At 50.6% G+C, this 15,497-nt stretch overlaps 1 protein-coding gene across 1 annotated transcript; it reads left to right on the plus strand.

Moving 5' to 3' along the window:
- Positions 1-12,193: 12,193 nt before the first annotated feature.
- Positions 12,194-14,672, plus strand: FOXI3 (forkhead box I3). The gene is made up of 2 exons (XM_058804174.1): positions 12,194-12,893; positions 14,083-14,672. Exons 1-2 carry the CDS (start codon positions 12,194-12,196, stop codon positions 14,670-14,672), a joined length of 1,290 nt encoding a protein of 429 aa, XP_058660157.1.
- The last annotated feature ends 825 nt before the right edge of the window (positions 14,673-15,497 follow it).

Here is a 15,497-nt window from a genome sequence, read left to right on the forward strand (position 1 = left end):
CTGTCAGAAAAGCCAAATAATACACATTAGGGAGCAGGACTTGCGTCCTCCCCTAACACCAGGATCATTCACTGTGATGAATTTGAGCCTTCTCTTTTAAAACTGCGTTACACATGCACAGGTAGGTTCCCTAGAGATCAGGGACTTAGTATAAAAGCTGCTGTGCAAATAAAAAAGCCCTGTCCCTGAAAAGCTTACAGTCTAAACACATGAGGCACATCAAGACTTTGGAAGGATTTTAAAGACAAAAATCACTTTGAGACAAAGCAAGCTACACATCACACAGAAAATGTGTGGCAAAACTGTGGATAAATCCCACTTTGCTGAATCCTCACTTCTGCTCTTAACAGCTCCTTGGAGCACTGCCTGGCTTGTGCTAACAGAGCATTTGTTTTAGCAGCACACTTTGGGGAAATTAAACCCTGTGCCATTTTCATGTGGCAAGAACATGCAGCACCTTTCTGAAGGCCAAGATTCGTATCAGGTGCGAGTGCAGATATTCACCAACCCTGGGCATGCAACAAAAGAAACCCTCTGCATTTAGTTTGTTGATGCCTTCGGTGAGTATTAACAAGTGGAAAAACCACGGGGAAGAGAGAGCCTGGTCTCAGGTTACCCCATAAATTGGCTGAGGCTGCAGAGGGGATTACAGAGCCACCCTAAGCACGGAGATGTCATTAGGGCAAAATCAAAGGTAACCGTGGGGCTTGGCAGGGAACTGTCAACAGCCACGGGAAAGAGCCAGCCTGGGAAGGAGCTGCACGTCAGGATGAAATTCAGCCACCTTTATTTTCATTTCAGGTGAGGGGTCAAGCAGAAAAGCTATCCCCAGCGGCCTTTATTTACAGTTTTCAAGGGAGTGGCTGATGGAGCATTTAGAAGAAGAAGGATGAACCTGCTCCCCCTCACTCAGGGAGACCTGCCTGATGACAGACAGGGGATGCTGGAATGGCACAGGAGCTGGGAAGGAGCCTTTCATGAATGAAATGGCCGTGGTGCTAATGAAAAACTCCCAGCGTCTCAGATGGGGCCAGGACTTCATCCGTAATATTTGCAGGGAGCCCAAGGAAATTATTGTCCCACCAGGACACTCTCTGTAGCACGGGAGCTCACTCCCAGAACTGGCAACAACACAGAACCCCCTAAGCAGATTTCAAGGCATTTTTCAATGTTTTTCTTTTACATTTTTATCTCCATCCTCCCTAGGCAACCAACCTGAATTGCTAGAAAACCACTTTCATTTTATAAATAGAATAATTATATAATATAAATATATATTTATATTATATTATGATAATATAAAATATATTATAATATATTTTTATAATATAATATATATATATTATATTTTTTCAATCTAGACAGCTTTAAAATTTGCTCTAAAATCTTTGCAAGGTTTTTGTATTTCTCTGTTGAATGCTGTTGAATGAATAGAGAAGCTATAAACGGCTTTGTGTTGTCAAGTCAGAGTAGCTACATCCATGCTGGAAAAACCTCCAGGGAGCGTTCTGTGCTCTGAGCTCACAGCCCAGCACTCCCAGTTGCAGACTGGTCCCATGGAAATTGCCCACTGGAGAAGTTTACAGGCTCTGAGCCATGCCTGGGGATGGGAGAGTACTGTAAACCCCAAAACGTGCCTGGGATAATAACTAATATCTGGACTAATAACTAATAATAGCTAATAACGGGACAGCATGGACTGCTGCAAGTCACTGCCTGGGCCCATGGTCCTGCTCAAAGCAGCAGTGGAAATGCAGCACTGAGCCTGTTCTGGGCATCCAGAGCTCTCCTGTGCTGCTACCACATAAAGGGAAAATCACTTGCAAGGGAGTTTTAAGTCCTCCCAAGGGAGTCCAACTGAAGGGAGTTTCAGTCCTCACAGCTCACAGCTGACCAGCACGGGGTGATGGCATCACACAAACCCCACACGGCACAGCTCCAGCTCCTCCATGGACTGTGGGCTCCTGCCATTCCCAGAAATCCCCACCCAGACAATGAAACAGACATCAAAGGGCCAATTCCTCCTTTTCCATCAGGCACTGGAAGCCTCCCTCCGCCCTCCCTCCTCTTTGCAGACCTAAACCCAAGCAGCAGCCAGTTTTGCAAGGGTTAACCAGCATGAAATGAATGTGGAGAGACAGTGCAGGACTGTAATCACTTATTATTTTCAGGTAATATGCTTTATCTCTGGCTAATCTCCTCATCTGGAGAAACACTCGGTGCAGACAGGAGTCACTGGGGTTATCTCTGGTGCTGCTGCTGCCATGGACCCACGAGAGGCCAAGGAGAGGACTTCAATTATGGCCCGAACTATGCTCTGCTAGCTGAAAGGCCATTGTTTAATCTACTAGAAATCATCTATTTTAGCAGATAAAGGGATTACTCGGGTTTTCTTTCCCCCAAGAACAGCATGTTATTCCAACTACTAATGGAACATTTCGGTGTTTAATTAAAGAAAAAGCACGGGGAGAAGCAGCACAGGCATCAACATCACTTCTGGGCAAATTCAAATTGATTGTCACCCTTTGATGCTGCTCAATCACCTCTATCTCACTCACCCTTCCTACAACCCAGATTAAATCATCTGGTTCCCTCCATCCTGAACAATTTTTTTTTTTTTTTCCTAAGGGATCCCATCCAAAACTTTGGGACTATGTGATGTGAACTCACGGCTCTGCAGGAATCTCCTGGCTTGTAAAGAGCCAGGTTACACTCTTCTTGTCAAGAGGAGACTGTGGAAATTTGGTTTTGCCTCTTCCACACGCTGGGTGTTGGCTGCTGTCTGTCAGGGCTGTCTCTGTGTGGCCCATCAGAGTGACCTGGGGACACAGGTCCCACATTTGGAAACTCAACGTGGCTTCACTGCTCACAGATGAACTGGAACTGCTGCATGCAAAAATCTGCTCTTTGTCCCTTTCCCCACCCAGTTTGGCTTTGCCATCTCCCTTTTCAGAGATGTTTGCCCTTTATTTTTTGTCCCACAGACTAATGGCCATAAAGGGCAGTTACAGGTAATTCCCAAGTGCTCCTCTGTGCTCAGCAAGTGCAGGTTCCTTTTTTTGGGTGTTCTCCACCCCTTCCATCCACAGACTGTGGACCCAAAGGGTCTAAGGGGGAATATCAAGAGGCAGGTGCAAATGCAGGGCATAAGAGTGCACACTTCTGTTGAGAAACTTATAAACTAACAACAAAAAATCCAAATGAAAAGCAATAAACCAATTTCTGTTAACATCTGAATGTTAACCCTCTTGCCTTTACCAGAATAAAGGACAGGGTGTGTCCAAGGAGATTATCCATCCATGCAGCAGTCAGAGCTTCCTCACAGAGGTGACTTTTTGCACATCCTGGCACACTCCCAAAATTGGTGACACTTCATTGCAAACCCCAGCTGTCTTTTTTTTTTTTTTTTTTTTTCTCTTCCTGACCATTCATTTCTCAGCACACAAAGCAAGGACAGGGGCCGACTGAGCAGCCTGATTTTTTCTTTCCATAATTTTTCTGTGTCTTTTCACGGCTGTTTCAGCTGACCTGCTCCCACATGTGCCAGCAGCATCCTCCTGCAGATCTCGGTGAGGGATCTGCTGTGTGGCAGGATGTCCCAGACCAGCAGGGCTGCCCATCTTGTCCACCCAGCTGCTGCCTGTCCGTGCAGTTCCCATCCTTTCTCCCCTTCCTCCTGGCCTTTGCCTGGCTCATCCCAATGCCTGATCTGCACCATCCATCACAGGACACAGCAACCTGGCTCTGCAGGCCTGAGGAAGCGGCACCACCGCTGGAGATGTGATCATCTTCGGGTTTTTGATCCTCTGCCTTTGCCCAAACTCTTTGGTGGCTGTAACTCCATCCTTCACTTTCTACAGGCAGCTCCAGAAGCTGCTGTGAATTATCAAGTCACCCTGTCTGCTGCCAGCCACGGTGTTGAACCAGTTGTTCAGCTTGTTCTTGACCAGCTCTGCTGACCTCACCTCTCCATAATGTTCTTCAGCAGCTTCTGGCACATATCACACAGCCCTAGGACACTCCACACACCCATTGCAACATTCCGGGTCAAATGACTTCTTGAAATTGTGCAACTGGAGAGATGAAGTGCTCCTTGATATCTCTGAACTTGCCAGGGATCAGCCTCTTGCTCTGGTTTTGCTGTGCTGTCCCTCTTGCTCTGTGGAAATGGTTTTACCTTCTGACTGCTCCAGCAAGGAGCACAGTGAGGAATTTGGGTGTCAGGAAACATTCTATACCCTCAACACAATGTTTGGGAGGTCTCTTGTGGGAACTCACCCACTAGGGGCCCTTTTCCTTGTTTCAGGGATCTTTTCTTTCCTGTTAACATGCAGGTGCCTGGTTGGGCCAGTGCTCCGTGCCACAGCCACACCAATCATTCTCAGCCCCTCAGAATTCTTGAGTCTCCCGGCCTTTAATAAAATTATAGAAGGAACTCTAAAAATCATCCAGTTTCAACACCCCTAGCAAGGGCAAGGACATTTTCTGCTAGACCTGATTGTTCTCAGTCCCATCCAACCTGGACTTGAACACTTCCAGGGATGAGGCAGGTTCACCCTGTGCCAGAGCCTCACCACCCTCACAGAGGATTTCTTCCTAATATCCAATGCAAACCTGCCTTCTGTCAGCTTAAAGCCGTTCCCCCTTGTCCTGTCATGACATGCCCTTGTAAAAAGTCCCTCTCCAGCTTTCCTGTGGGCTCCCTTCAGGTATGAAAGGCTGCAATGAGGTCACCTCAGAGCCTCCTTTTCTCCAGACCAACAATTCCAATTCTCTCAGTCTTCTTTGCACCTTTGCTAGCAAGATGATCTTACCAGCCTGCTTCTGAGTCATTATAATCTCCCAAACACTGAGAATCTCTAAATTTCTTGATAGGTCATCTTTAAAAACTCTGGTAATATTTCCCCATCTCTTCGGCCTGTCCTTCTCTGAAAGCAGGGACATCTCTGCAACATTAATGCAGAAGACCCCAGGGGAAATCCAGGCCTTTCCTTACTAATTTTGGTCTTCCTAAATGCCAATCACAGCTTTTCAGCTCTCTTGACTGTTTAGTTTTTGCCCTTGCTCTTCTTTTTGCTCATGTAGAGCCCCATGAGAGCCTGCAGGGCCTTGCCATGCCTGTCCTGGTTGGCGTTGGCCTTGCTGGTTCTTGACATGTGCCAGTCACTCACAAATGTCAGACACCGGGCACATGAGTGCTTCCCTCCCAAGGTCAGGTTTAGGCACACCTTCACTGGTACCAAAATCACCTGAAATCCTTCAAAGAAATCAGGGAATTTCTTCCTCAGCCTCAGTCGTAGGAGCCCATGGAGCTGTGAGCATCAGGGAGCCCGATCCACAGCCCTGAACAAAAAGGCTGATTTCTGTAGGGTGACAAATCTGGGGTTTACCAGGTTTGGTTTTTTATAAGTGTGAGTCCTGCTGATGCCCCTCTGGTGTTTTACATCACTGCCTTAAAACAAGGTTTCTCCATGTGGGGTCACTCTTTTGCCTGTCCACCTGATTTTCCAAGGCACACAGGATTGTGCTGGAATCTTTAACTGGCTCATGAGCAGTGAGATTTTACCCAAACTGATCCCAGACTCCTGTTTCTGCTGGCCACAGCTTCCATTAGCAGCAACCCTTTTGCTGGACCACCTCCCCTCATCAGACACTGACCAAGCTGGAGACACCAGAGAGCCAAGAAGAGTGAACAGACCTCAAAATATTCCTTTACAGTGTCACTGTGGTCAGCTATCTCTGTGTGCCCAGCTGAACTGAGCCCCTTCTCTGTGTCCTGCTTCAGTTCTGCACCCTGATTCCTGCTCAGAGTTTGTCCTTTATCCTCAAGCTCCAGGTATTGCTCAGATTTTATAGACTACAAATAAGTCACCCCTAATATTCCCTTCCTGTAAGTAATTAAAGAGAATTCCTTGAGAAGCTTCAAGGCACAGCTGCACATTGTGTGGTGGAATTTGCTCACAAACAGTTTAAATCCTGTAGTTATTTGTATTCTATTGAACTGGATAATAAGCAACTTCACCGCTGTTATTTCACCCTGCTACTCATGATTTTATAGGTGTCACCACAATTCATACAGCATCAATATGGAGTTATTACGATTTCTTATTCTTGTGCCTCATTCACCCAAAAAGCACAACAAGGAACAGCTGATTGTTCTCAATCAGCTTTTAAAATTATTAATTTTTGATGCAGACTCCATCACCTTTTCAATATCATCTTTTTTCCCTAAATGTGTCCTTTTGTTTTTCCATATCAAAAGACAAAATTTGCCCATTTGCCCCCCATGGCAAGAGATAGATCTGTGTCAGTGAGCTCTTCTCTTCCTCATTTAACACTCCATACATTCAATTTTAGACTCCTTCACAACTGGTAGACAATGATCCTTTATTTTCCCCCTAAATCAATGACAGAAACAGAATAATGAACAAATTTCTACCAAATTTCCCTCAGCAGAGACTCAGGGATTCATTTTGCACAGTGAAATTCTGAGATCTTGGTTTAACCAGTTGGATCCACTTAATTTGCACTATGGTGATTTTATTTCAGTTTGTACAGCCCACCTCCAAGACAGAACTTATCAAACACTTTCAGAAATCAGTTACATCAAGAGTTGCTCCCTCCTGCTGGAGAAGAACAGCAAATTAATTTGACAAGGTCTATTTTCTATCTACACACACTCACTGGCATCAGTTTCATTGCCTTCCTTTAAGAAGGAAATTAATCATTAATTAAGAGATGCACCCATACATTTCCTGCCTTTAACAGTGAAGGGCTGAAAGTCCGAGCATCACTAAATCATTAGCCCAAAGCTTTTAAACAATGAGCCAATATCAGCTTTCTTAGTGCTGTAAAACCCTCCCAGTGTCCCAAAATGAAAAGCCAGACCACACAATATGTCCCTGGTTCAGAGAGTTCTGGAACCCTTGGCTGTGAATTACCAGGACTGGCTGATCATAAATTATTTCACTTATGTGGTTGCTGTTTAACGTAATCCCTAGTTATTAATGGAACCCAAAATGTTCTTTTGCCAGCTCTTGAAACTAGCACACTATCTGACTTTTTCTGCCCCAGACAAACATGGAAAAGAAATACTAATTTAACACTCCTCCATTTCCTTGTGGTGGTGGTGATGGCAACCACTGCCTTTATCTACTAATAATTTTGATTATTTTTACCTCAGCTGACCTTAAATTTATGTTTTTCTGTTTCCATTACTGATTCCAGAGTGGAGGGGGCTCATTCAGATGAACTAGCACCAAAAGATTTTACCCTTTACCTTACCCTATAGGAGTGATCCCTATAGAATAACCAGCCCAGAGCAGCAAGCTCCATTTCAAATATCCCATTACACACAAAAAAGCATTTTAAAAGCCCAGAGATGCTTTATTTCAGCCCAGGTCAATTTCTTGCTGTAGGCAGGAGGGAAGAAGCCCTTTGCTGAACATTCCTCCCAGAAAAGACACAACCCAACAGTACCAAATCAGGCACACATCATTGCCTGAAAAGTAGACTGTTGGAAAAACAAAATGAGGAAGAATTAAATTCATGTGATCAGAGTGAGGGTTTTAAAGTACTTTTTATGGATCCTAAGCCTGAGGAGAGGCTGGAGGAATGCAGGGTGCTGAGAACTCCTGCAAACACGTTTCCAAAGCCCTGGAGCGTGTGCTTAATCCAGCCACAAACAGGTGACTTCCTTCTGTCTCCCACCAGGTTCCTTTCCTCCAAAAACACAAAAGTCAGGCTTCTTTCCCAGTTTTGGTGAAATCACAGAGTTACTGAAGCCTGGCCACATCCCTCAGCCCCTGAAAACTCTGAAATTCCCACTTGCAACTGTCTCACTCCGGAGGTGTCTGTTTAATCCCACCTTTATTGGGAGCACAGCTCTGGGGACTTTGCAGGGGTTACAGACAATGAAGCTTTTATCAGAACTTCAGCTAATCAGTCTCTAACAAGCTCTCGCTCAGGAAGGGGCTAGGCAGGCCCAGGCTAAAGCTAACCTGAGGGGATAAGAAAAAGGGGGGAAGAAAAGGATTGGGAAGAGAGTGTTCTTCTCAAACTGGATTAGTGCTCCAGTCAGCCACAGAAACACTTGTGAGAGCACACAGCCACAGAAAACAGGGAGAAGTGCACACAGAGCAGACACTGCTCCTTTCAACCAGGATTTGCTCCCAGCAGCATCTACAGCTTGTGATGAACGATAATTTTTTCTTTGTTTTGTGGCTCCATGACACTCAGAGCATAGAACTGCACTGAGAAAGTATTAATATAAATAATCCAGAGCATTAACCCTCAGTTTGCAGCCTGCAGAGTTGAACAGAGATTGTGAACTCAGAACCAAACCAAGCCTGCCGTTGGTAGCCTGAACATGGTGGGATGAGGACAGGAAACGTGGTAGAGTCTGAAAAATCAAGAAAAGGTTTGAAAACTTCTGATCTCACCATAAGGAGAGCTGGCAAAATTGCCAGAACTTCAGTCCAGTCCCAGAGAGGGAGGAATATACATCATTCTCCTTAGGTAAGGGATTACAATGACTTTAACCTGTGTACACATACACAGAACACCCCTCCAAATTCACAGCAGTGAAACATCCATTGCACACCTTCAGATATTCTCTGTTAGCCATTTGCAGGACAAATAATGAGTTGAGTAAAAAAAGAGACGTTCTTATAGCATATTAATAGGGAGGAATAGGGAAAAAAATGCTTGGCTCTAAGGAAGGGAGGGATACTACATCTTAAATTTAATTTGAGCTGCTCTTAGTCAATTCCTTATTGTTCTTGAGGGTGGAGACACTGGAGTACTTCAAGAGAAAAGATAATTTTTCCATCTTGCCTCTGAGGATGAAGAACTCATTCCCAGTTTCACTGATAACTCTGGAGAAAGATAGAGAAGAATTTTTACTGAGCAGATTTTATGTGGACCATGGAGTCACCACCTCGCTCCTCGCCAGCCCTGGGGAAAAAGGGAGACTCAGGTTGCAAATGCAGCCAAAACAAAACAAACCTGCAGAGATCTGGAGCCACTGAAGGGATCCTGGTCCCTCTGCCCTCCTGGTCAAGCCAAGAGAAGCCAATATGGGTTATTGTGCTCTGGTCTCCCAACACATAGCCCATTCCCAGAGCTCAGCATCCTCGGGAAACACAGAGAGGCCTGGGTGGGTGCAGGAATCTGCTCCCACTGCTGGGCTCACTGAGCTCTGAAGCATTTTCAGGTTTCTGTGTTCAGCTGCACACACACACACACACTCCTGAGATCCGCGGCAGGGAAGGGGAGCCTGTACCTGCACGTTCAGGGCCCCCGGGGCACAGCCAACCCTCCTGCAGGGGGAAAAGCGAGCGTGCACGACAGGGACAGGCTCAGCACCCGAGCCAACAGCACCAGCCTGGGGAGGATCCTGCTCTCCTGCAGCACTTGGGAAGCCGTGAGGCACCTTCCAAGGCAGCTGGATGGAGAGGTTTGCACCCAACCCCGGCTGGATGGGGATACAAGCCCAGCTCGAGGGGCCACAGGTCCTCACTGCCCACTCACAGGGCCAACAAAGCTGCTCAAACCCAGCCCCAAAGCTCTCCCAGAGATGGACAGCAGCCTCAGACTCCTACCTTGAAACTGATTTGTCTTTCATCATCGCTTTCCAGCTCCCCGGTGTGTTTCTGCAAACTGTCCCAGGGCTCTCCAGAAGAAAAAGCAGCATTTAGAGAGCAGGGAGGCAGAGTGCTTTACCTCTTCATGCTCTCCTCGTGCCTTGGCAGAAGGGAGCAGCAACAGGTCTGTACTGAGAGCTGATGATGTTTCGAGGCAACCCTGCATGCTGCTTGCAGGATAAATGCATTAAGAAAATTAAATGTTTTTACAGCCGTCACAGCATCAAAGCTTTATTCTCTCCCCTCTTTAAATTAAGTGTTGGTTTGTATACCCGTGCCATCCCAGCTATGTAATAACCTCTCTAAAGCTATTTTTATTTCACATTCCTTACTATTTGGTAAAGCAAGCTGGAGTTTTCTGAGGACACGCGTTTTTTATTAGAGCTAATTCAGCATTATCTTCCAACCCGTTTCCTTTGTTGGAGGCAGAGAAATGAGCGAAGGGAAGCTCGAAGGCAGCACCCCGTGCCCGTGAGGGAAACTGCCTTCCCTGCCCGGCCATGGCCGGGCTGCTCCTCTAGATGGCTCTGCCTTTGCCCAAAACCATCAAATCCCTGGCGCAAAAACCTCAATTTCGAGCGATGCGGAGACACCGCTGACTGCTCCTCTCGCTGCTGCAGCGATCGCGGGGGTTTTGGCCAAACGGATAAACACAGATTTGTTGTCATTTTAGAGAATAATATTTTCGGCTTAGCTCTTCTGACTCAGAGGGAAATTGCTGTTTAAAAGTCTACCTGTTTCTTGTCCTTTAAATGTTCTTTCTAGCTGTGATTTCTCTGTAAAATGCTTGCTTTGGGTGCCTGTTGTCCCGTCGGACTTCAAAACTGGCATTTTCCAGCTCTAAAACACATGAGGAGCTGTTATAAATCTTAAAGAAAAAGAAGCTGAGAAGGGAAAAGGCACCTTGTGAAATGTAATGTAAACTTTTCTCCTGCTGCTCTGGCTATCCGAATACACACGGAAAGCTCTTTTCCCAAGGGATGCAAAATAAAATCAGCAAAAGCAACAGTGACGGCAACAAAATAACAATTAAAAAAAAAAAAAAAAACACCAAAAACCACACACGCACACACACAAAAACATAAGAAAAGAAAAAAACAACTAAAAAAAAAATAAAGTCCCCGAACACCTCTCTTTATGATTAAAGGAGAAAACCCCAAATCCTTATTCTTTAACCCAAACACTTTTCAGTTATTTTCTGTCTCAAAAATCGTTTATTCATTTGTTTTAAAACGAAATACAAAGTTGAAAATCCTTCGGCTACTATATCCGTAGTACTCAAATCGCGCAGGGGATGAAAATTTGGGATTGAAGTCAGCTCGGGAAAGCTTCACTGGTTCACACGTGCTTTTATAACTATTTTATGGAAGACATAAAGCGCAAAGACTTTTCCCAAACGCTCCTCTCTGCCCCAAATCCTGCTGTCAGACCAAGACACCCGGCGCTTGCAGAGAGCGCTTCGTGTATACACCAGGAAAGGGCATTTTTGATCATTTTTTTACCAGCAGAAAACTAACAACTCCATTTAAGATCGGGGAATTAAATGTTCATCTCATGTACGCGGTATTTAGACAAAGTCTCTAAATCATCTGGCACTATTGACGGTATTTTTGTTGTTACACGTGTGCTTTGCCCCGGACCAGAAGATTTGCCGGATTTGTGTAGATCCCGGCTGTCGGGATCGTTACGAACACCGAGAGCTTTTTCTCTGCAAAAGGATGCATTTTCCACGCAGGCTCCCCAGGAGCACTAAGGCGAAAATAACTTTTATTCACTAAATCTCGCCCCGCGCCCTCCAGCCCGCTCCGCCCGCGGTACGAGCGAAGACACCGGTGGGGTTTGTTTGTCTGTTTGTTTGTTTAATTTCGGGCAATTCCTTATCCAAAATTAATGAACGGCGATCTCAGCCGCGGCCGTTGGGAGACCGGCGGCAAAACTTCACTTCAAGAACAGAGTTTGAGCGAGCAGAGTTTGAGCGAGCAGAGTCTGAGCGAGTTCCTCCCTTGGCGCTCCCGTCGGGGGACCCGCAGCGATGCGGGGCCGAAGGGATCGGGGCCATCGCATCCCTGGGAAAGCGGGATGGCATCCCAGAGCGCCGGGGCACTCCGGGGAGGGGGCGGCCGGTGCGGGGGCACCGGGAGAGACCCCCAGGTTGGGAAGGGGGGACGGGCACAGCACGGACGGGGGGTGGGTCCGGCTCGGGGATGCTGCCCCCGCGCTGCCGGGAGCCAAATCCCTGGCGCCTCCCGCGGCTCCCCCGCCGGTCCCTCCCCCGTGGCCGCTGCCGGGGCCCGGCCTTGCCCCCCTCCGCCTCCCGCCCGCCGCCGAGCCGCGCTACTGGCTGCTCCGAGCGCGCCGCCGCCGCCCGCCCAGCCCCGGCCCCGGCCGCGGGCGGGGAGTGCGGGCGCACGGCAGCGCCTATAAGGGCGCCGCGCCGCAGCCCCCCGGGAGTTTTTGGTGCAGGGCCGCCGGGGCCGCGGGGCGGGGGGTGTCGCCGGGAGAGCACGGCAGCGGCGGGGAGCGCCGGCCGCCCTGCATGGCCAGGGATTATGAGCGCCGGTGAGTTGCAGCAGGCGCAGCCCAGAGCCTCGGCGCCGGCGGCCGCCCCCGCGCCCCCGCAGCCCCGCAGCGCGCAGGAAGCCCCCGACATGGCCGTGTACTGCAGCGAGAACTTCAGCGTGTACCCCCAGCCCAGCCTTCACCCGCCCGGCGCCGCCGCCGCCGCCGCCGCGGCCGCCGCCGCCGCCGCCGCCGCCGCCGCCTCCTCGGGGCAGCGGGCGGGCGGGTACGCGCTGGGGGACTACGGGGCTCCCGCCAACGCCGGCTACCTGTGGGGCATGAACAGCCCCGCGCCCTACCTGCAGGGCCCGCCCGGCGCCGCCGCCGCCGCCGCCGCGCCCTTCCTGCCGCCCGCCTCGTACGGCTGCTCGCGGGGCGGGCAGCTCGTGGGCTCGCCCCCGGCGCCCGGCTCGCCGTCGGCGGGCGGCGCGGAGCTGAGCTGGCTCAGCCTGGCCAGCCAGGAGGAGCTGCTGAAGCTGGTGCGGCCGCCCTACTCGTACTCGGCGCTGATCGCCATGGCCATCCAGAGCGCGCCCGAGAGGAAGCTCACCCTCAGCCACATCTACCAGTACGTGGCCGAGAACTTCCCCTTCTACAAGCGCAGCAAGGCCGGCTGGCAGAACAGCATCCGCCACAACCTCAGCCTCAACGACTGCTTCCGCAAGGTGCCCCGCGACGAGGACGACCCCGGTGAGGTGCCGCGCCGGGCGGGAGGGATGGCTGGGCGGCGGGGGCGGCGGTGCGGACACCGGCACGGCCGTCAGCGAGGGGCGGCAGCGTCCCCGTGGCCGGCGGGTCCCCTGTCCCCTTCTAGGCGGGCGCTGTCCCGACACCGCGCTCCCCGTGCCCCTGGGCCAGAGCTGCGATGAGCCCGCGTTTCTCCATCCCTTCCAGTGGGATGCTGTGATGGCACCGCGCTGCGCGTCCCCTCGGGGGCATCACAGTGATGGGACCGCGCTGCGCGTCCCCTCGGGGCCATCACAGTGATGGCACCGCGCTGCCCCGTCCCCTGACCCGGGCTCGGTGATGGGACCGTTCCCTTTCGCCCAGCCCGGCCCGGCGCTGCCCGCGGGCGGTGTAGGCGGGGGCCGGCCGGTCTCAGCCCTCGCCCCCTGCCCTCGCAGCCCGGGAGCGCCGGTTGTGCAAGGCTCTGCTCCCTCGGCCCGTGATTCACGGCTCCCCTCCCTGCCCGCCGCTGCCCGGGCCGGCCCCGGGGCGCAGCCGGTGCCCGGAGTGGGCGGAGGCGCGCCCGGACAGCGCTGGTCCGGCCCGGCGGTGCCGGGGCGTGCCGGGCTGGGGCCGCTCGGGACCTTGCGGGGTCTCTGCGCCCGTCCCGGCCGTGGGCAGGAGGCGAGCGGGGACAGCTGATGGCACCACAGTACCCCGCACCAAGGCTTGTGCGAGGGGCAGCTTGTGTGCAGCCCCCGCAGCTCAGTGCTGCTGGCCTGAGTGTGCCAGCCCGCCTCTCCATCGGCTTTCCCATGAGCCATGGCCCGGGCACTGCCTTGTCACCATTGCTGAGATGGCTGTAAGTGGCCCAGATTCTGTGAGGCAGCCAGAGCAAGGGGAGCCCCTCTTCACATTCTCTTTAGCCAGGCTGGAGGTACAGGTGCAGATCTGTTTGTGCTTTAGGATGGGGAGGTTCTCCTCTTCTGTGTGGCCGTAAGGTTCACTTGGGCATTGGAGGGATGGAGGTGGAAATGTCCTGGAGACAGGTTTTGGATCCATGTACTGGACAAGAGAGGGAGGAGAAGCAGGTGCAGGAGGGATGGGGGTTCTGTGCCAGCTGGACAAGACACGGATGCTGCTTCTCTGTCATCAGCAGGGCTCACTGTCACAGAAGTTGACTTTCTCTCTTGTGTCTCCTGTTTTCCACCAGGGAAGGGCAACTACTGGACCTTAGATCCCAACTGTGAGAAGATGTTTGACAACGGGAACTTCCGCCGCAAACGCAAGCGGCGCTCGGAGCCCAACGCGCCCGCGGCCGCCTCTGCCGCCTCCTCTCTGGGGGCCCTGAAGGCCGAGGAGGAGAGACCCATCCCAGCCACAGGCAAACCATGTGGAAACAGCCCACCCCCCGAGCTGGACCCCTCACCCTCTGCCAGGGACCATCCCAAGAGCTCCTCTCCCTCCAGTATCATTTCATCCACGCCCAGCTGTCTCAGCACCTTCTTCAGCGGCATGAGCTCCCTGAGCGGCGGGGGCAGCCGGCTCACGGGGGGTCTCGGCGGTGACCTGCATCACAGGAACTTCTCTGCTGGACAACTGAGCGGTGGCACTTTCACCCCTGCCAGCAGCTCTTCTCAGGAGGTGCCTTCCCCGGAGCAGCTGCAGCGGGTCGCGGGACCTTCCCCTGCCTACTACAGCTCCTTCCACCCCAGCAGCGGCAGCCAGGGCGCCCAGTACAACCACTACTACAACTTCACAGTCAACAGCCTCATCTACACACGGGATGGGACAGAGGTGTAGGCGCTGGGGCAGCCAGCTGGCGCTGCAGAGGGAAAGGGAGCTGGACCCTGCGCTTTTGCAAACAGCATTTCAACATGGACACTTCCCAGGAGCTCTCCCAGGAAGACTGATCTTCTCACCTTTTGAAATAAGAGCACCCCTTAAGCACCAGCAGAAGGCAGATGCAATGTTTTTTCCCCCATCCAGGAAAATGTTAGGTGGTGTAGATGGTTTGCCATCTAAATTCTGCAGGCGTGAACTGAATTGATGTTTTCAGAGGTTTCTAATCCTGAATGTAGAACAAGAAGTTTAAAAACCATAGCCATAAAGTGGTGCTGGCAAGAGCCAAGCATAGACATCCAGTGAGTTTTAGAAGAGAACAGGGAAAAAAAATGAAGAGATTTCTTATGAAGTGCCTTGTACAATGTATTAAAAAAACCTCTTCTGCCAGCAATTGCCTCTGTAAGCTCTTGCTTGTGCCCTGATCCTGCAATATGCAATGCACGGGGGGAATATCCTGTATAAACACCCACCCAAAACCTCCTCAGACTCATGGAGGGTCTTCCTGTGTCTGGCATATTGTACAGCAGGGCTGTGTCTTGTAAAACAATCTTCTTTCCCTGAGCTTAGTACCAAAGATAACTCTAGCCACGCAGCTTTAGCACAAGAATAAACACTGGGGTATTTTTATACATATTTGTACGTAATGTAACTCTTCTGTACATAGGTTTCTATGTGGTTTTATATTTGTAAATTATGCTCTGGAGCTGTACTTATTTATAATGTGTTTTAAACTTTGATAAAGTTTATTTTACTTTGTTTCCCCCCTTTTTGTTGTTTTATTTG

Source organism: Ammospiza caudacuta, chromosome 4, assembly GCF_027887145.1.
Source record: "Ammospiza caudacuta isolate bAmmCau1 chromosome 4, bAmmCau1.pri, whole genome shotgun sequence".
NCBI lineage: Eukaryota > Metazoa > Chordata > Aves > Passeriformes > Passerellidae > Ammospiza > Ammospiza caudacuta.

What these genes read in the sequence shown, in the direction of transcription:
- FOXI3 (XM_058804174.1), top strand. Translation starts at nt 12,194, where the DNA reads ATGAGCGCCGGTGAGTTGCAGCAGGCGCAGCCCAGAGCCTCGGCGCCG. An exon ending in CCGCGACGAGGACGACCCCG is followed by an intron (nt 12,894 to 14,082) that starts GTGAGGTGCCGC and finishes GTTTTCCACCAG; the next exon opens with GGAAGGGCAACTACTGGACC.